Source organism: Monodon monoceros, unplaced genomic scaffold, assembly GCF_005190385.1.
Source record: "Monodon monoceros isolate NGI ecotype Baffin Bay Population unplaced genomic scaffold, NGI_Narwhal_1 Super_Scaffold_14, whole genome shotgun sequence".
Classification (NCBI taxonomy): Eukaryota; Metazoa; Chordata; class Mammalia; order Artiodactyla; family Monodontidae; genus Monodon; species Monodon monoceros.
In genome coordinates this window covers 37,157,385-37,178,819 of record NW_021703770.1, presented here as the reverse complement: position 1 = coordinate 37,178,819, position 21,435 = coordinate 37,157,385, and the positions used below count along the sequence as shown (strand labels likewise).

The 21,435-nt window shown below is 43.2% G+C and overlaps 1 protein-coding gene across 2 annotated transcripts in view; it reads left to right on the top strand.

Annotated features, from left to right (window-relative positions):
• Positions 1–21,435, top strand: part of PTDSS1 (phosphatidylserine synthase 1) — a 65,047-nt gene that overhangs the window by 28,190 nt on the left and 15,422 nt on the right. For both annotated transcript variants that reach the window (XM_029222904.1, XM_029222903.1), the window contains exons 5-9: positions 9,444–9,602; positions 12,900–13,051; positions 15,053–15,194; positions 17,119–17,231; positions 20,450–20,515. In XM_029222904.1, the coding sequence (XP_029078737.1) occupies positions 9,444–9,602; positions 12,900–13,051; positions 15,053–15,194; positions 17,119–17,231; positions 20,450–20,515 (632 nt within the window). The remainder of the gene's footprint in view (positions 1–9,443; positions 9,603–12,899; positions 13,052–15,052; positions 15,195–17,118; positions 17,232–20,449; positions 20,516–21,435) is intronic.

The window sequence follows — 21,435 nt, the reverse complement described above, 5'->3', positions numbered from 1 at the left end:
AGTTTCCTGGGTTTTTAAGCAAAATTGGACATATTATGAAGTAAACTAACTTCAGGTGGATTTGCTGTTGTGTCTCTCAGTCTTGTTCTCACAGTCAGTGGGGGGAGGTTGAATCTAATAATACTTTGACATCTACCTTCCTTAGGAATTTGACATCACAGGGACATCCGATTGTCACAATCACAGCCCCCAAAGAGCTGAAACTGGCATTTAAAACTAGTTTTCAGGGATTGGCTAATTCTTTCTTGCCAAACAAAACCCGAAGCTGTTTTCAACTTCTGCAGTTCCAGGTGGTGGTAGACCAGCCTCAGTCTTCATCTCCAATCCCTTATCACTTTTTACTTCCTTAAAGGAATCTTTTACAGTTCTAAGGATCTGTTCATTGATGGCTCTAGAGAAACGCATTCCCTTGTTAGAACCTGTGGTAAGGAGAGCGCCTTTATGCAAGACAGAAGCCTTTAGTTGCCTGGCTCCAGGAACCCTCTGCCTTCCCCATTCCTTCAGCTTCCACCTATTTCTAATCCTGATACCAGGCTCTAGTCCGTGCCTGGTATCGCACATTGAAATTCAGACTCCCTTTTCCCTTAAAATTAACATTATAACTTGGAGTTGGGGAGGGCAGTCATTGAAATCCTGTTAGAGGCAGTCTTTTGTATAATTGGAAACTTTGCTATGTTCCTAAATATTTATTCTATTCAAAAATATGGGCTTCCCTGGTGGCGCAGTGGTTGAGAGTCCACCTTCCGATGCAGGGGACACGGGTTCGTGCCCCGGTCCGGGAAGATCCCACATGCCGCGGAGAAGCTGGGCCTGTGAGCCATGGCCGCTGAGCCTGCGCGTCCGGAGCCTGTGCTCCGCAACGGGAGAGGCCACAACAGTGAGAGGCCCGCGTACCGCAAAAAAAAAAAAAAAGTGTTCTAAGCTTCAGACAAGCTTTGTGAGCACATCTGAATTGGAGATTGGGTGGTCTGGAGCAGCAGTCTTCCATTTAGTAAATACTCACTGAGCTTTTCCTACATGCTAGACACTGTGCTGGTGGTAGTGGGGAAGAGGGTAGGCCCAATCGCTCCCTCTCCCCTTGGAGCTTAGACTCTACAAGAAGGCTGATTAAACAAATTATCATTGGCTCTTTTTCTAAGAGAGTTGTCTAAGACAACTCCAATAATTTTTAAAAATTTTATCAACACAGGCCCAATCTTCTTTCATTCCACCCTCCCCCCGCCGCCAACACACACACATCTTGCATTGTTATCAGACATTATATCCAAATATATGGATTTTTTTAAACATAGCCACAATGCTGTTTTCAGTTGCTTAAAGGTAACAGTATGCAGCGTTCACATTTCCCCAGTCACCTCGTAAAGTTTTTTTACAGTTGATTTGTACAAATTAGGATCCAGGCAAGGTCCCCATATTGCCTTTGTTGCAGCTCTTAATCTGCAGTCCTCCATACCGTTTTTCAACCTCGAGGTTTGTTTGTCAAAGAAGCCACATTGTTTATTTTATGGAGCATCTCGAGTCTGGATTTTGTAGCTTGCATTTCCAGGGTGTCATTAACGTATCTCTCTGTCCCCCTGTATTTTCTGTAAACGGAAGTTAGATGTAGAGGCTGGATGGGGTCCAGATTCCAGTCCAGTTTCCGTGGCAGGGCTGCTCACATATGGTGCTGTGTATCACACTAAGAGCCACACGGTGTCTAGGTGTCTCTCTTTTATAACATTAAGCTTGATCGTAGGGTCAGGAGGTCAGCATCAATTGTAAGATGCACCATCAATTACAAGTATGACTTTGGGAAGGGGAAAAGGGAAACCTTATATTATATGTGCACCAAACATTGTAATATGTTGAAATATCCACCCAGTTCTCAAAATGCTAAATGTGAAAAAGATGTGTCCTAGAATCAAGAAAGCACAATGTGGGGGAGGGGAGGGATTCCCACGCTCGGAAGGGCCCACTCACGGTGAGGGAATCAGCGCCGACAGGGAGAGACCTTCCGGGGGGTTGGGGGATTGGAGGGGAACACAGCCAGCGGCTCCCCCGCCTGCTTGGCCCCGGGCCTGAAACTCTGCCCTCCAGGGTCGCCTCTGGCCGCAGAGGTCCTGAGCCTAAGCCCTGCCGCCCAGAGCCTCTTCTGGCCTTTTTTTTTTTTTTCTGTTGTGGTCCTGTTTTGTTCTTGTTTCATTCTTATTTTTATTTTTTCTAATATATGTTTTATTTTTGTAACTTTATTTTATTTTTATTCTTTGTTATTGTTCTCCTTTTTGTTTGTTGCCCATTCCTTGTTTTTTTTGTGGCACTGTGCGGCTTGCGGGGGGTCTTGGTTCCCAGGCGGGGGGTCAGGCCTGAGCTCCTCTGGGAGGAGCACTGAGTCCAAACCCCTGGACTAACAGAGAACTTCAGGCCCAGAGAATATTACTCGGTATGAGCTCTCCTGGAGGTCCTCATCGCGGCACCAAAACCCGGCTCCACCCAACTGCCTGCAAACTCCAGTGCTGGATGCCTCAGGCCAAACAACCAGCAAAACAGGATGCAGCCCCACCCATCAAAAAAAATGAGACAACAAAAATATATGTTACAGAAGAAGGAGCAAGGTAAAAACCTACAAGACCAAATAAATGAAGAGGAAATAGGCAATCTACCTGAAAAAGAATTCAGAGTAATGATAGTAAAGATGATCCCAAATCTCGGAAATAGAATGGAGGCACGGATCAAGAAAATACAAGAAATGTTTAACAAGGACCTAGAAGAGCTAAAGAACAAACAAAAAGTGATGAACAACACAATAACTGAAATGAAAAATACACTAGAAGGAATCAATAGCAGAATAACTGAGGCAGAAAATAATAGCAAATCTGGAGCAAATAAGTAAGCCTGAAGATAGAATGGTGGAAATAACTGTGGAGGAGCAGAAGAAAGAAAAAAGAATGAAAAGAAATGAGGACAATCTCAGAGATACCTGGAACAATGTTAAATGCACCAACATTTGAATTACAGGGACCCCAGAAGAAGAAAAGAAAGAGAAAGGGTTTGAGAAAATATTTGAAGAGATTATAATCGAAAACTTCCCTGACATGGGGAAGGAAATAGCCACCCAAGTCCAGGAAGCACAGAGAGTCCCATATAGGATAAACCCAAGGAGAAACACGGCTGAGACACATATTAATCAAACTAACAAAATTTAAATTCAAAGAAAAAATACTAAAAACAGCAAGGGAAATCAACAAATAACATACAAGGAAATCGCCATAAGATTATCAGCTGACTTTTCAGCAGAAATTCTGCAGGCCAGAGGGAGTGGCAGGATATACTTAAAGTGATGAAAGGAAAAAACCTACAACCAAGATTACTCTACCCAGCAAGGATCTCATTCAGATTCAACAGAGAAATCAAAAGCTTTACAGACAAGCAAAAGCTAAGAGAATTCAGCACCACCAAACCAGCTCTACAGCAAATGCTAAAGGAACTTCTCTAAGTGGGAAACACAAGAGAAGAAAAGGACCTATAAAAACAAACCCAAAACAATAAAGAAAATGGTCATAGGAACGTACATATCGATAATTACCTTAAATGTGAATGGATTAAATGCTGCAACCAAAAGACACAGGCTTGCTGAATGGATACAAAAACAAGACCCGTATATATGCTGTCTACAAGAGACCCACTTCAGACCTAGGGACACATACAGACTGAAAGTGAGGGGATGGAAAAAGATATTCCATGCAAATGGAAATCAAAAGAAAGCTAGAATAACAATACTCATATCAGATAAAATAGACTTTAAAATAAAGAATGTTACAAGAGACAAGGAAGGACACTACATAATGATCAAGGGATCAATCCAAGAAGAAGATATAACAATTATAAATATATATGCACCCAACATAGGAACACCTCAATACATAAGGCAACTGCTAACCACTATAAAAGACGAACTCGAGAGTAACACAATAATAGTGGGGGACTTTAACACCTCACTTACACCAATGGACAGATTATCCAGACAGAAAATAAACAAGGAAATACAAGCTTTAAATTATGCAATAGACCAGATAGACTTAGTTGATATTTACAGGGCATTCCACCTGAAAGCAGCAGATTACACTTTCTTAAGTGCACACGAAACATTCTCCAGGATAGATCACATCTTGGATTACAAATCAAGCCTTGGTAAGTTTAAGAAAATTGAAATTGTATCAAGCATCTTTTCCAACCATGATGCTGTGAGACTAGATATCAATTACAGCAAAAAAACTGTAAAAAAAAAAACACAAACACATGGAGGCTAAACAATATGCTACTAAATAACCAAGAGATCACTGAAGAAATCAAAGAGGAAATTTTAAAAAATACCTAGAAACAAATGACAGTGAAAACATGATGACCCAAAACGTATGGGACGCAGCAAAAGAGTTCTAAGAGAGAAGTTTATAGCAATTTAGTCTCACCTCAAGAAACAAGAAAAACCTCAAACAATCTAACCTTACACCTGAAGCAACTAGAGAAAAAGAACAAAAAAACTCCCCAAAGTTAGTAGAAGGAAAGAAATCATAAATATCAGAGCAGAAATAAATGAGATAGAAAACAATAGCAAAGATCAATAAAACTAAAAGTTGGTTCTTTGAGAAGATAAACAAAATTGATAAAACTTTAGCCAGACTCATCAAGAAAAGAAGGGACAGGACTCAAATCAGTAAAATTAGAAATGAAAAAGAAGAAATTACAACTGACACCACAGAAATACAAAAGATCATAAGAGACTACTACAAGCAACTATATGCCAATCAAATGGACAACCTGGAAGAAATGGACAAATTCTTAGAAAGGTACAATCTTCCAAAACTGAACCAGGAAGAAATAGAAAATATAAACAGACCAATCCCAAGTAATGAACTTGAAACTATATTTTAAAATCTTCCAACAAACAAACATCCAGGGCCAGATGGCTTCACAGGCAAATTCTATCAAACATTTAGAGAAGAGCTAACACCCATCCTTCTCAAACTCTTCCAAAAAGTTGCAGAGGGCGAAACACTCCCAAACTCATTCTACGAGGCCACCATCACCCTGATACCAAAACCAGACAAAGATGTCACAAAAAAAGAAAACTACAGGCCAGTATCACTGATGAACATAGATGCAAAAATCCTGAACAAAATACTAGCAGACAGAATCCAACAACACATTAGAAAGGTCATATACCATGATCAAGTAGGATTTATCCCAGGGATGCAAGTGATACAGCCACTGTGGAGAACAGTATGGAGGCTCCTTAAAAAACTAAAAATAGAACTACCATATGACCCAGCAATCCCACTACTGGGCATATACCCTGAGAAAACCACTATTCAAAAGGACACATGTACCCCAATGTTCATTGCAGCACTATCTACAATAGCCAGGACATGGAAGCAACCTAAATGTCCAACGGCAGGGGAATGGATAAAGAAGATGTGGTACCTATGTATGGAATATTACTCAGCCATAGAAAGGAATGAAATTGGGTCATTTTTAGAGATGTGATTTTTAGAGTCTGTCATACAGAGTGAAGAAAGTCAGAAAGAAAAAAACAAATATATATTAACACATATATGTGGAATCTAGAAAAATGGTACAGATGACCCTATTTGCAGGGCAGGAATAGAGATGCAGATGTAGAAAATAGATGTGTGGACACAGGGGGCCTGAGGCAGTAGGTGCTGAGATGAATTGGGAGATTAGGATTGACACATACACACTACCATTTGTAAAATTGATAGCTAGTGGGAACCTGCTGTGTAGCACAGGGAGCTCAGCTCTGTGCTCTGACGACCTGGATGGGTGGGATTGGGTTAGGAGAGTGAGGTCAAGAAGGAGAGGAGGGCTTCCCTGGTGGCGCAGTGGTTGAGAGTCCGCCTGCTGATGCAGGGGACACGGGTTCGTGCCCCGGTCCGGGAAGATCCCACATGCCACGGAGTGGCTGGGCCCGTGAGCCATGGCCGCTGGGCCTGCGCGTCCGGAGCCTGTGCTCCGCAACGGGAGAGGCCACAACAGTGAGAGGCCCGCGTACCGCAAAAAAAAAAAAAAAAAAAAAGAAAGAAAGAGGGGATATATGTATACATATGGCTGTACAGCAGTTTCTGTACAGCAGAAACTAACAACATCGTAAAGCAACTATTCTCCAATAAAAAAATTAAAATAAAACAGCTAAAAAAATAAGAATGAAAGTATAATGATTTCAGTATACAGTGCAGTGTGATAAAGAAAAAGATATGGGTGCTATTAGAACTTATAAAAGAACCCCAGTCTAGTCTGGGAGGTCAGGGAAAGCCTCTGTAAGAGCTGATGTCTAAGTTGACAACTAAAACATGAGTGGGAGTTAGCCAAGCAAAGTGCGAGTAGGGGGCCGAGGCCATTATTCAGGAAGAAGGAACAGCCTGCGTGGAAGCCGCAACTTGGGAGCTGGGATCAGTCAAGAGTGAAGGAGAGTAGGAATTAGAGGCAGAGGAGGGCAGTTCCTGAGGCTGGGGAGACATTGGTGAGGAGTTAGGATTACACTGTGAATGAAATAAAAGACCCTGAAGGTTTATAAGCAGAGGAGGTACATGATCTCCACTGGTGCTTTAGCGGGTCAGTAAACATTACGCCCATCTCCAGTCCAGTGTTGAAACTGGGGAAGAAAGGTGCACAGGATCAGCTGATTTCTTCCTGGTTGAAGCTCAGTGAAGCAGATGGCTTTAGACCTGGGCCACGAGGTTGTGCTAATCCCCCGCCCTGAATTAGGCCTCTGCTCCCCTGTCCCGTTGGACAACCTTCTTTCCACAAGGCAGAGCCTGACTCACAAAAATTCCTCCAAGGTTGAAAGAGCAGATGGGAACCTGTGCTGTCTGTGGGCAAATAATTTCCAAAGAGAGGACCCTAAAGAGGGTGGAGTACATGTGTTCTTTCTGCTTCCAAGGTCACCACCTTCCCCAGGGAGGAAGGAGGGAGAGAGCAGGGCAGGAGGCCCAGTGATCCTTCCACACTGGGAAGGCTGTCTTCCCAGACACCGCCCCCCCAAAACACACACACACCCAAAATGGTCTGATTTGTGATCTGCAAAATCATTTTGTATGTAGAGAATCGATTACAGAGAGATCAGTTAAAATCTGCAGCCTTCAGCTAGAGCTGGGTAGTCAGGTGCTTATCAGAGCATCATGTATACATTTCATAGTTTTAGAAAGCTACTGCAGGCATCTAAGCAAGAAATAACAGTGGTGGTGAGATAGACGGAGGAAAAAACACTTGGGGAGGTAAAATGAATAGGACTTGGTGTTTGGTTAAGTGTCGGGCAAGCCAGGGAGAGGGTGGAGCCACCCAGATCAGCAATCCACCAGTTGGGAGGTGGGCAGAATCTGTCCTTACCTACTGCTTACTTCCACCTCCCCAGACTTGCCTTCCCCACCTCTGTGTCCTCATTTCATGCCTTGTCCTCCCGCTTCCAGGGGTTCGTGCCTGCGTGTGCTGCTCCCTGTCTGCATTAGACCACGGTGTCCTGCATCCCTCCCAGCACCAGGATCTCGGGATTTTCCAGATGTGATTATTGGCAGATTTGTTCATAATAATTATATGCCAGTAGACACTTCTGGCTCTTTATGGGTTTCAAAGTCCCTTTACATTTGTTGAACACATAAATATTCTCTTAGAGGGCAGTAGAAAGGCCTCCAAAGTGGTCTTCAACCCATGATTCCCTTAAGAACAGATTTCTGAAAACAGAACTTAGCCCTTTCTTATCTAACCCTATGCAGCCCACTCTGGAGTAAATAAGAGGATAGGGTGGGTGAGGAATTTGGGGTTGACTGAGCCTTAAGCTCTCCTTAACCTTTAAGCTGTCCTTAACCTAACATGTTACTGCTTTAGCACAAGGGTGTTTCTCTCTGTCCGTCTGTGATTTGTGGGACAGGCACGTGCTCCAGAGCCTGGAAAGAGAACTTTCATCTCATTGCAGTGCAGTTTGGTCTTTTTAAGGCTTATCTTGACTCACCCCTATTGATTTTTTTCCTCTTTTCTCTAGATTTCCCACTTACACATCATAATACCACATCAGAATGTTTCTCAAAAATATACAGTTTTTAAAAATGTCCTTTGAGCTTTGCAAATTAAAATGGATTAGGTCTGAGAAAGGCTTCAGAAGTCTGATGCGGTAGGTTTCAGAAGAGACAGAGGAGCACCATGGTGCTCTTTTGGCTCCCTCAGAAAGTATTGCTTCTAAAATTTGAAAATATTATACTTTATAGGAATTCCGTCAGCTGGCTGAAATCTTAACTCCTTCCTATCAGATTAATTTGGGGAAAAAAGAATGTGAAATGTAGAGCTTCCTGAGAAATGTTGTCATGTGATAATTACTTCATAATAAACACAGGAGTATAAGGAAGTTGATTTAAAATTACTTTAAAATATATTAAAAATGAAAAGATTAGAAGTGGAACCTAAATTCTTCAAAGCTTTATAATGTTTTAATATTTAAATTATGTAATATTTGCTACATTTTTGGGTGGAAGAGTAATTCTGTTTTCTTCTAATTTCTGAAGTTGGATGTTTCAGCTTTCCTTCTTTCCTAATAAAAACATTTAAGGCTTTGTATTTTCCTCTAACTTCTGCTTAACTGCATCTCATCATTTTGATGTGTAATGTTTTCATTATCATTTAATACTGAATATATTTTAAATTCCTATTATGATTTCTTTTTTACTCCGTATTTTGAGGTACGTTTTAAAATTTCTGAACCTATTGGGTTTCTATTTATTCTTTATTTGTTGGGATTCTATTTATGTTTTTGTTAATGGCTTTAACACAGTTGCCCTGTGGGCAAGTGACATGGGCTATATAATACCACTACCTTTTAAAAAATAAATTTATTTATTTATTTATCTTTTTTTTTTAATTTTTGGCTGCGTTGGGTCTTCGTTGCTGCATACAGGCTTTCTCTAGTTGCGGCAAGCGGGGGCTACTCTTCGTTGCAGTGGCTTCTCTTGTTGCGGAGCACGGGCTCTAGGCACACGGGCTCAGTAGTTGTGGCATGCAGGCTCAGTAGTTGTGGCGCATAGGCTTAGTTGCTCCATGGCATGTAGGATCTCCCTGGACCAGGGCTCGAACCCGTGTCCCCTGCATTGGCAGGTGGATTCTTAACCACTGAGCCACCAGGGAAGTCCCGATACCACTTCTTTAAGATGGGTTAAGCCTTTGTAAAATGGTTTTGCTTCCCACTTTAACCAAGCTTTTGCAATTCAGAGCAAAGCAATTCTGGTGTATAAACTCTAATACTTGTCCATTTTTCCTCAAGCATCTTCAGTTACCAAAACTTTTTATTGGGTAGGATATATATTAATTATCAAGATCATATCAGTTCTTTTCATTTTATTGTCCAAATCCTGGGAGCAAGTTGATTTCTAGAGTATTACTAATTATTTCCTTATTATTTTAAACAGGAGTATGCTGTGAACTGCCATGTTATCACCTGGGAGAGGATTATCAGCCATTTTGATATATTTGCCTTTGGACATTTCTGGGGCTGGGCTATGAAGGCCTTGCTGATCCGTAGTTATGGTCTCTGCTGGACAATCAGTATTACCTGGGAGCTGACTGAGGTAAGAAGGGGGTGTGGGCTGCTATCTAGATGCTACAGTGTGGACAGTTTATATGCAGGAAGAAGGTAGTCCATCAGTTAAGAGTCAAGTAATCCATTCTGCAGCTCCTGTGGTACAAAACTGTTTAAGTCCCCAAGGGATATTTTATACCTTTGTCAAAAAACAGAGAAACTCCTTGTCAACTTAAGGTCTGCTCTGTCTCACAAGTCTTAAAGAGAAACAAATGGAATCAAGCTAAAGAATGAAGTTAAAATCCTAAGCAAGATAATTCAGTGGCAATGAGGACACCTGCTAAGAAGTTAATAGGTAGTTTACCCACTAACTAGTTTCCAGTTAGATAGACTTGTGGTGTTTGGGAATTATGAGGCCATCCAGGACATTGCGTCACTTAAAAATGGATTCCCAGTGTAGCTTAAATATCACGGTCATCAAAAGTTTGTCTCATTCAATGAATGAAAGAGATATATTCTTGAAAAACTATTACTGAAATGATATTTTGGGAACTAGTTCATTTTATTGTTCAGTTATTATGTTATTCTTAAGCATTCCGGGGGACAGAATTTGGTCGTGTGCACAGTTATTTCTTCATGCCTGCCGTTGTCCTGACTCTAACCTTTAGCAAAGCATGCCAGTTAGATATTCGCTTCTATTAGTGTTCCTCTCATGGCCCCGAGGCTAGAAGCCCGAGTTCAGGGTGTGGGCAGGGTTGGTTCCTTCAGAACCTGTCCCAAGCCTCTCTTAGGCCTCTGCTCATGGTTTGCTGGTCATCTTTGGTGTTCCTTGGCTTGTAGATCACCAGAGTCTCCGCCTCCATCTTCACGTGGCCTTCACCCTGCATGTGTTCACATGGCATTCTTTTCATAAGGACACCAGTCATGTTGGATTAGGGGCCGACCTCCTCCAGTACGACCCCTTCTCAACTATTACATCTGCAGTGACTGCATTTGCAAATAAGCTCACATTATAAGGTCCCGGAGCTTAGGATTTCCATCGTATGGATTTTTGAGGGGGAACGATTCAACCCATAACAGTGCCCAGCACTGTTCATACATCATCCTGAATCTTCACCATAACCCAGAAGGGCAGTATGTATTCCCAGTGTACTGATGGGAACCAGAGCTCAGAGCCAGGAGTGGATCCAGAGGTGCTTGACGGGGAACGTGGCCCGTGTCCTGCCCTCGTACCACGGGCTCCCTCTAACTTGCAGGCATCTTCAGGACCTTACCGCCATGAGACCTGTGCAGGGCACTTGGCCTTCCTCAGCCTCCCTTTCTTCCTCCCCTGCCCCACCCACCCCCCCACCCCCCCACCCCCGCCCACTGGGCCTCTTGCGACTCCCTTTTCCTGGTGGCTCTTTTCTCAACACCTCTCCAGTTTATCCCTCTGCTGCGCTCTCCCCTCTCATCTGAATTTCCCATCTCCTCCCTGCACACTATCTTTTGCCAAAGTGAACCTTTCACCCCTCAGCCCAATCACCTCCTTCTACTAAAAACTCTTCCCTGTTGGTCCATTGCTCTTAAGACAAAATCCAGGTGGCTTCTGAACCAGCCTCTGAGGCCTGGTGTTCGCTGGCCCAGCCCACCTCCCAAGCCTCCTTGAACCCTTTCACCTGCCCTCTGCTCCAGCCAGCTTTGCATTCTTCACTTCAAAGATGCTGTGTCCTTTCCTCCCACGGAGCCTGCCTCTGAGTTCCTCCCTCTCTGCCCTGCTCCCTGTACTGGCTGGGCTCATGTTTGTACACCTGGAAATAGAGCACCTGGCTCTTCTCCTCTGAAACACTCAGCATAGCTTAAATACTTGATAGATGTTTCTTTTCTGCTAAACGTTATGCCTCAAGAGGGCAGGGCCCATGTCTGCCTAGTCCCAGACCCCAGCGCTCTGCCTCATACATTCAGGCAGACGCTCCCGAATCCCTAGGGAGTGAACAAATGTGGCTCCTTCCAGGTCCCCGACTCCTCTCTCTCTGGGCTGTCTCACCCCCGAATCCGGTACTTTCCAGAAAGGCTCCTCGGGCGGATGTATGTCCTCCACATCCCCTACCCAGTATTATTTCAGCAAGTCTGTCGTTGGCTTCTGCAGAAGTTTCTCTCTGCCCTGTGTGAGTTAATGCTCCATGTCATGGCTTGGACCTGGGAATGCAGTCCCGGGTGGTACGTGGCCCTCTGGGGGCTAGCACACAGCCCCTCGCTGTCACATGCGGGAGCTGTTCAGTATCTCCTCGGAAGCAGGCACATCAGGAAGGCAAACTCCTCGTACAATATTTGTATTCTTTTACAATCTATGCGACGCTTTCATGAATAGTTTTAACTTGTAGCATTTATTGTATTACCTCAGATGTTTATAATCATGGGGTTGCCTCTTTCCAGAGAACTGTCAGGCGTTGTCTTTGTAATTTCAGACCTTAAAGCGGGCCTTCACAGAGCACCCCATGCTGCTTGATAGAGCCGACGGGTCCTTTGTTTTGGACAAAACTGTTTCCGTGAAAGACTTCTGTTCCACCCTTGATCTCACTGCGCCCTTTTTCTGGAATGTCCTCACCTTCATCTCCATCTCTTGAAATCAGTCATTCCTGTCCTTAATGATCCCACTCCACCCTGTCTTCCTTCCAGAAGTCTACCGCCATTGCCATCTATCCGAATGAATCTCTCAGTGTCCCAATTTATGTCACCATTGTAACACTTGCCACAGCATACCTGATTTTGTGTTCTGAATAAGCGTCTGGCCTCTGCCCTTAAGATCAAGAACCTTGATCCATTTTATCTCACCACCTTGTACATCGTAGGCACTTAAAAGGTTATCACTGCAAATCAGTTAGCGTGGGATTTCCTATTAAGCTAATTTACCACTTACTCACTGTTTTTCCCAGATATCTATAGACCGTTTCTAAAATACACAGCTTAAATTCTCAAGCTGCTAATTTTGAGGATTCTGCCAGTGCTCTGTAGACAGTTAGGAACACTTTGCTCTCTTCCCTCTTCTGGGTCCGTGTCATGTTGTCATTAGCCAAGGTAATTTACTGGTAGTATTTTTCAAGGTGGGTTATCATTTCTTTAAAGCCCTGTGTCCAAAAAAAGAGGAGCTGTTTGGATTAGCAATATTTGCGAACCATCCACAAAATAAACAAGAACCTGATTACAGACCTTGGTTTTATTTTTTTTTAATACATCAGGAAAACCTAAGACGTCAACAAGTTTTGCTAAGAGAATGTACTATTAAAAGGAAAGTTATCTTTCTGTGTGGTACCCCAGGTTTGTTTTTATTCACGTTTGTTTTTTCATCATCGCTTGTGTTTCTCAGCTTTTCTTCATGCATCTTCTGCCCAATTTTGCCGAGTGCTGGTGGGACCAAGTCATTCTGGACATCCTGCTGTGCAACGGTGGTGGTATCTGGCTGGGCATGGTCGTCTGCCGGTTTTTAGAGATGAGGACTTACCACTGGGCAAGCTTCAAGTGAGTCATCTTCCTCCGGGCCCTGAGTCACGGTTTCTCACAATGCAGATTTAACTGCCTCAGTAGCACGCAACATGAGTACATTCTCTGATGATAAGGAATAAATTATGCATTAGTAACTGGAACTCAAAAATGATTATAAGCCCAGTTTCAGGCATTGATCCAGAAAATGCTAAATCATTTACGAGTTTCTCAAATCCATCCCCTCCTTTTTATCCATATGCCTCAGCCTGAATTCAGACTCCCGTGGCTGGATTGATTAGTCCCTTGTCCCCAGGTTAACCCCTCTAAGCCTTCTGCCACCATTGCTTGAATGATCTTAGGAACATCACATCCATCATGTCATTTCCCTGTGGTGGCTTCTCATGGGCCTTAGGACAAAGTCCATAGGCTTGGCAATTATAAGTCACTTATTCTGTCTCAAATTTATTTTGTTGTGTGGCGTAAGGGGTAGATTTCACAACGTTATTGTGTTTGATTAACCGGTTTTCCCCATCCCTTTCATGAATAATCCTTTCTTTGGCCGCTGACTTGAAAGGACACTTTTTAATATATTTCACACAGTATATACTGTAACAAAATCTGTCACAGTGCTGGGTGTTGCTCCAAGCAAGCTTCATACGCAGTATCTCATTTGAGCCTTACATCAGTCCTAGGGATAGACACTGCCATTCTGTTCACTTTAGGGTTGAAGGTACTGAGGCTTCAGTGTAGTAATTTGCCTGAGGATACCCAGCAAGCAAGCAGGAGAGTCTGAATTTACATCAGGCTGTCTGGGTCCTTAAACACTCCATAATGCTTCCCTGTTTTCATACATTTATGCTTCAAATTCAACTTGAGAATCATCCTGTCAAATTCCCAAGACGTAAGTGCAACTACTGAACAAAAAAGTCCCGTTGGTCTTAAGTTACATTAAACATATGAATGTATATAGATCAGGTTGGATTAACCTTTTCACTACATTAAGTATTCCAGTTCTCCTCACACTGTATCTCTGTTTATTCCCATCTTCCTCTACCTCTTTCCGTGAAGTTTCACCATTTTTTATATACAGGTTCTTCATCATTCTTGTTTATTTTTGGATAGTCTCTGTTTCTTTGTTGCCCTTGTGCCTCAAATCTTCTTGCTGGGAGATTTTCTCACTGCATGCTTGTTGATGGGTGGGTGAGTGAGTGAAGGAACAAACCTGGTTTCCTTCTACTCCCCCTTCCCATCTCCCTCCTCCCTCCCCAAGAATAAAAGGCCTGGCCTTTTTATCCTTATGCCATCAGCACTTTAAAACGGTGTCTATGACCTAAAGGTCCTCGATATACATCTCTGTTGAATCTAAAATATCTTTACCATTTATTAAATACTATGACCTTGGATTTCGGCTCTCCTGGTCTAGCACAAGAGGACCAGAATCTACCCCCAACTCTGAGGTTTACAAAGTGAGCCGGAGTCAGCCATTCCCTTTCTCGGAGCCTCAGTTTTGTCACTTGTGAAACGTGGGACTATTTGTTTCTATCACAAGAATATGAAATTGAGTGATTTCTAGGATTGAAACTAAGAAAGGTTAAAAATCACTGTCACTCCAAACTGTTCACTTAATTGAGGAAGCTATAGAGTGAGGAAATGCTGTGGGTCACCTCACACATGGAGCATGTTCTCTGTTTTACCAGGGTGCCCTGGGGGCGGGGGCATGGGTGGGAGTGGTGTCCTTCTTGGCCTAGTTCCAGATGGCTGTCTTTAATGTACCTCAGCTTCTTTTGTCACCAGTTCACAAACTGTGGCCTGTGCTGGCGTGGCCAGTCCACTGATGCTCCCCACCTGGCGTGCTGCTCTCAGCGCATCACCTGTGAATAGAGGCCGCTGTTGGAGAGACGTTCAAATAGAAAGGAATCTTTCTGTTCTGAGCATTGGTTGTAAAATAGTCAATGCATTTTTTACAGTTTTTTGGCTTTTTGTTTCTTCCCCCTCCTATCTCTCTGGATTTTCACCGGAGCTGTTTTCTTCTCACAGGGACATCCACACCACCACCGGGAAAATCAAAAGAGCCGTGCTCCAGTTCACTCCTGCTAGCTGGACCTATGTTCGGTGGTTTGACCCCAAATCTTCATTTCAGAGAGTGGCTGGAATATACCTTTTCATGATCATCTGGCAGGTATCTCTTCAAATGCTCAAAAGTAGGGGAAAACAAAATAAAAACCATCCAGGAACTTAGGGTTCATGCTAGTTGACATTCCTTATCAGCTCGATGCTTTAGAAGATGTAATAGTCTGCAGCTGACATACAGAATTAAAGTGATGCTGTTATGCCTAAGGTCTTGCTTCATCGTGAAGACGTTTTAAAATATGGATCTTTGAATTACAAATTGGAAACAGATTAAAATTCCCTGTAAAAACCTTGTGCTCGGCATCTATCACCCAGTGAGTTAGGCATTGGATTACCTTCTCGAATGATCGTTTTCAGGACCACAGCAACAAACGTAAGGCTTTTTCTTACAGTCCAAATTCAGTATTTGAGTTTTAAAATTGTGCCTCAGCTGTTACCACTTTGGGTAATTTGTAGAACGCTAAATACAGAAGCCCTCTGCTACCTGTGGGGACTGGAGCCCTTTGGGGACCTGGGTGCTCCAGAGTGGTGTCGGCGGTGGAGAGAGGCTCTCACTCCAAGCAGACTGAAGTGATTCAGACAGCCAGGGGTCTTGGAAAAGGATTACCCAACAACTCTGTTTTCCAGAGGCAGCCGTTTTTTTATTGTCCCTCCTGTCCCCAGGTTAATTGTTTCACAACTTTGGGAGACTAGCTGAGGGAAACCAGCTTTCACCAGAAGGGTCTTTCAGAATCATCAGACATATTTTGAACACATATGCACGAAATACTCCCAACATAAGGAGAAAATGGGCATGTGTCACTTTAAAGGTAGACTGTCCTTGTCCACAGAGGGAGAATAATAATGCCCATGTCAAGAAATGGAGTTTATGGCTACAGAAGTGTTCGTGAATAGTTATATACTCTCCATGGTTTGGAGAAGTCAGTGTGTATGTAAATGGAGTGTGATTAAGTTTTACCTTATGGGGCAATGCCAGGGAAGGTAGAGGTTTTCTTTTATTACGAGGACCTAGGAGGAATTTGGATTTGCCCAGGAGAGAGAGTGGAATGTGCTCCTAGAACGGCAGAATTCCACTGGGCCCACTTTCCCCTTGATGGTGAGCACGGTGCAGTGATCAGCTTTCCTTATGTGGTGATGAGTGAACCATTTTTATTTTATATCCTTAAACTCAGCACTGTGGGGAAAGACGCACATTTCATGTCACTGAAATGAACCTGCTGGTCCACGTGATGTGCTCTTAAAGCAGTGACCTTTCCTAATCTCTGCCCCTTGCTTAATCTGGAGGGGAAATGCAGTGGCCTCTGGGCGTTAAGCACAGATTTCCCGGTGGGCATCTCTTTTGTGCTGCCAGGACTGGTCATGGGATGAGCGGTACTGGGCGCTACCCTCAGGGAGCAGTCCCACTGCCAGGTGAAGCCTGGACCAACCCCACACCCACTTTTAAGAGCTGCCTTCGGTTGAGGATCTGCTCGGTCCCTGGCACGAGCTGACCGAGTCCACAGTCATCTCTCAGTCACGCACACACGCCTCAAGCTTCTTTTGGTTATTGAAGAGCCTACTTTCCTGCTGTCAGACTTTTCAACCTGGCCTAATTTCTGCCGGGCTGCGGAGGTGTTCCATGGTACAGATTCGTTGTCATCATTTCGTTCTTAAAGCATCTCTCCCCCGACTGTCCCAGCAGCTCACACACGTGAGCCAGGTGACAGTCACGTGAATCTGGAAACACAACAGATGGCTGATGCCCCCTGTGCCCCTCTCAACACCCAGCACCTCCCCTGGATCCCTGCTTGGTTGGTGCCTGTGTTGTACTGGTTATTACCGGGCTTAAGCAGCAACCCTTAGAGACCCGGTATGTCTTCTGGAAATGCTTTGAACATACCAGTTATTTTTAGCTGTAGAATGTCCATTGAAGGAATAGATGTTCATGACTTAGCACGAAGCACCAGGTTGACTCACGCCTCCTTCTTTTGCAGCTGACTGAGTTGAATACCTTCTTCCTGAAACATATCTTTGTGTTCCAAGCCAGTCATCCGTTAAGTTGGTGTAGAATTCTCTTTATTGGTGGCATCACGGCTCCCACAGTGAGGTAATTCTGTGTTAGCATGACCGTCAATTGAGCATGATTACCTGCTTTGTATTCACCTATGTAGCATAAAGGAAGTCACATAAGCTAGCAGATTTTCCGTGAAAATGTCATTCTGAAAAATTATACATCCAGGGGGAAAAAAAGAGACTTATACATCCAGAATATGAAGAAAACGTTTTGCTTCTCAGACCTCAGTAACATGAAGGCCAGCACCGCACCATTATTTTCAAACCCCTTTACGATCTTCACTGCTGTCCTTTTCTCCCCCGTAGCATCCTACTTAAAACAAAATGAGTAACAGAAATGCTAAGGTTTTCTTCCTGAGATTATTGAAAACTAACAAACATTTTTATGGTGGATTGAAGTAATAAATTATGTTATTTTTAGAATGAGACTTTATTAGTTCTTTTAGAGCCAATTAAGTTAATTTCCTTTTAAAAATGTCCTTCCTGGGCTTCCCTGGTGGCGCAGTGGTTGACAGTCCGCCTGCCGACGCAGGGGACACGGCTTCGTGTCCCAGTCCGGGAAGATCCCACATGCCGTGGAGCGTCTGGGCCCGTGAGCCATGGCCACTGAGTCTGCGTGTCTGGAGCCTGTGCTCTGCAACGGGAGAGGCCACAGCAGTGAGAGGCCTGCGTACCGCAAAAAAAAAAAAAAAAAAAAAAAAAAAAGATGTCCTTCCTGTGGTCCTCCAGGACAACAGGGACAAGGATGGGTGTCCATGCCCTCCTTCCGCTGGATTCATGACTCATGTAGGTCTTAGAGATGAGGCGGTGTTCAGAGACTGTCCCCAACGTGGACCGATTCCAGTGGACTTCAAAGCAAAACACTTTCATTTGTTTCATTGTTCCTATTTGGAAATGGCATTGGGGTTTTGTTTTGTTTTTTTGGGTTTTTTTTGTTTTTTTATGGTACGCGGGCCTCTCACTGTTGTGGCCTCTCCCGTTGCGGAGCACAGGCTCCGGACGCGCAGGCTCAGCGGCCATGGCTCACAGGCCCAGCCACTCCGCGGCATGTGGGATCTTCCCGGACCGGGACACGAACCCATGTCCCCTGCATCGGCAGGGGGACTCTCAACCACTGCGCCACCAGGGAAGCCCGGCATTGGGGTTTTATATCTAGTATGGAGGACCGGCATTGATCAGTAGAAACACCCAAGATCTCTGCACAGCTGATATAAATACAAACCAAGCAGATAAAAGAGTTTGCTCTTTAGAAGCTGTAGGATAACTTAATTCATTATTTGTAATGTACTTGTGAACTACACAAGTAGAAGGTCTCACTTGCCACGTAGAGTGGGTGTTTTCCTTAGTCAGACATAGCCCTCACCCCCAGCTAGCACCTTTTCTTGTCCTCATTCGTTATTACAAATATATTTATTTTATATATATATACAGGAAAGTAACAGCTGGTAAACCGCAGCCTTTTGTCACTTTATAGACCAGTGGTCCGTCGAAGTAGTTATCTCATGCATGCAATTTTCCTTTGGTGGGTTGGAGCCTCCCTACTGTATTTAAAATTTGATTTAATTTGAGGGTGCCAGTTATTTTCAGGAAAGATTAGCAGCAGTTTCTTCATAAAATTACGAGCAATCAACAAAGTCAATAAGTGGGGAAAGAAATGTCTTATAAAACAGAACAGCAAATCACATGTGATTTATCATGAAAATTTTAATATTGTTAAACATTTCACAACAAAAACTAGAGATTAGACCAGAGACTAAAAATCCAGTGTTCAGACTTCTAGAGAGCTCCTTAAAATTTTTGCCAAACCCTAGGGTTTCCACACAATTCTGTTTTGTTTAAAACTTAGCCACTTTCTGTGCTCCTACACCACTTGAGGCTATTCATATGTAAGGAGATGGTTTGACAAGCTTCTTGGAAAGATGGAAGTACTCCGATGGGTTTTAGGTCCCAGTTAGCAAATGCCAGGCCCTAAAAGGAAGAGAAAGCTCATAGGCTTCAGTATAAATCATACATACATACCAGCTCTCCGTTTTCAGATCTCCTTTTTAGACTTTCACATGACTCTACTTTGAGAAGATATTTGAGTGAACATTCTTTTAATCTAATAATATAATGTGCAGTGTAGGACATGGACACCATTAGTAAAGTAGCTGAACTGGCAAAAGCAAATTAAGTAATGAAAATGTGAAGTTAGAGGAAAACCTGAATTCTTTATAGTTACAATTCTTCACTTTGGGGTACAGAGGTGATAGTTTATGGATGAGCTTTAGGCATCCATGAACCCCCCCAAAGTTTAATGCAAAATTCTGTGTGCATGTTTTATGTGCCTTTATCATAGCTTTCATCAAACCCTCAAAGGAGTCTGTGACCCACCTCCACACCTCCCCCCCAGAAGACGATGAGTTAAGTTTTAGGGGCAGTAATGAGACTCTAAGCCTCCACTGTCCCACAGGCAGCCTCTCCCATGCGTGGCTACTGGGCACTGGGAGTGTGGCCAGTCACCCTGAAATGTGCTGTACGTGTAGACCTTGAAGGCTTAGTGCAAACACAATATAAAATGCTTCTTTATAATGTTTTCAATACATTGGATTATATATAAATAAATTATTAAAATGAATTTCATCTGTTCCTTTTTACTTTTTTAACACGGTTATTAGAAAACTTTAAATTGCATTTAAGGCTCATACTGTATTTCTGTTGCATGGTTGCTGCACTGAGCCTCTCACCTCCATGTCATCGCCTCTTTTCTGATCATGTCAGTAACATTCAAAGTTATTGGCCTCAGTGACAGTGAGGTGCAGCTACAGTCCCATTCCAGTTTCTGAGAGCCACAAATGTATATATTTATTGCCTGGTTACGATCAGCAACCTTTATCCTGGAAAGAGCCAGAGGAGACAGTGACCATGCAGGAGACCTCCTGGAATCACCTCCATGGAGGGAAGCTGAGGCACCCACCTGGGGTGGCTTTGGCTCAAGGCTGTGGGAGTCTGTGTCTGAATCAAGACTGCCTTTGCCAATAATCTGGCTCCAATAACCATCCCCCTCCAACCCAATCCAAATTCTTAGCCTCTTACAGGAAGGTTTCAACAGGCACTGACTTCCTACTCCCTTAAATAGAACTAGACCAGGCAGCCCAAGTATGTGGAACAAGGCAGACATTTTTTATACTCACGCTGTCAAAGTGATTTAATTCTATATTGACTTGCTGGTCTTCCAGAAGCTCTCAGTGAATTCCACCTTTGTTCTTTCAGACAGTACTATGCTTACCTCACCGACACACAGTGCAAGCGTGTGGGAACCCAGTGCTGGGTGTTTGGGTGAGTAATCTTTTATCGTGGACATATAAAACCACTTTAGCCTCTGAATTTCTTGGGTTATTTCTTAACCCTACATTAAGTGCCTCTCAGTGCAGTTTTGTTTTTGTGTGTCTTTCATTTTTAACATTCCTTTTCTGATTTAAATTGAGAGGAGTTAATTGGCAAGTTACACAAAGAGGGTGTAGAAACTGTTTTTTAAAAAAATATTAGGAAATCAAAAAATAATTCCCATGTAGAACTTGGAGACCTTGCTTCTTGAAATAAATCAGAAAATGAGTTATATGAATTCCCCGTGAAATTGATGGTGAGTTTGGGACAACATATCGTGATGGGCTTAACCACATTTTACATTACTTTCACACCAGAAAGACCCCACAAAGCGGCTGCTTGCTGTCTACCAGGGTCTAATTTTATTGTCCCAAAGAAAACTAACACATGGTGACAATTTATTGTCTCATTACAGATACAAATGCTGTATCTGAATTTACAATTATTTAACTGATTTGAAAGAAAGCAGAGGTTACCCAGTTTAACCCCCAATATTAAATGTGAGATACTCTTCAGTGTCTCAGATAAGTGCTTCTTCTGCTTCAACACCATCAACATCTCACCATGCCATTTAGCAACTGAAGTTCCAGAGACATCCAGCACACCTGTAGGTGAAGTTCAGTCCCTCAGGGAGCTTACATTCAGGACCTAACCTAGGTTCTAAATGGAGTGTGACAGCGTAAAGAAAATCTGATGAAAACCCTAACAGATTTTTAAAACAGAGTAACTTTTTTTCCCTGTATTACATGCGTATTGAAACATCATCCAAAGACATCAACTATTTAGAGATACTTGCTGCTGATGTTGCATTGTCATTCGTTCCAAGTGTGTGTGTGTGTGTGTGTGTGTGTGTGTGTGTGTGTGTGTGTGTG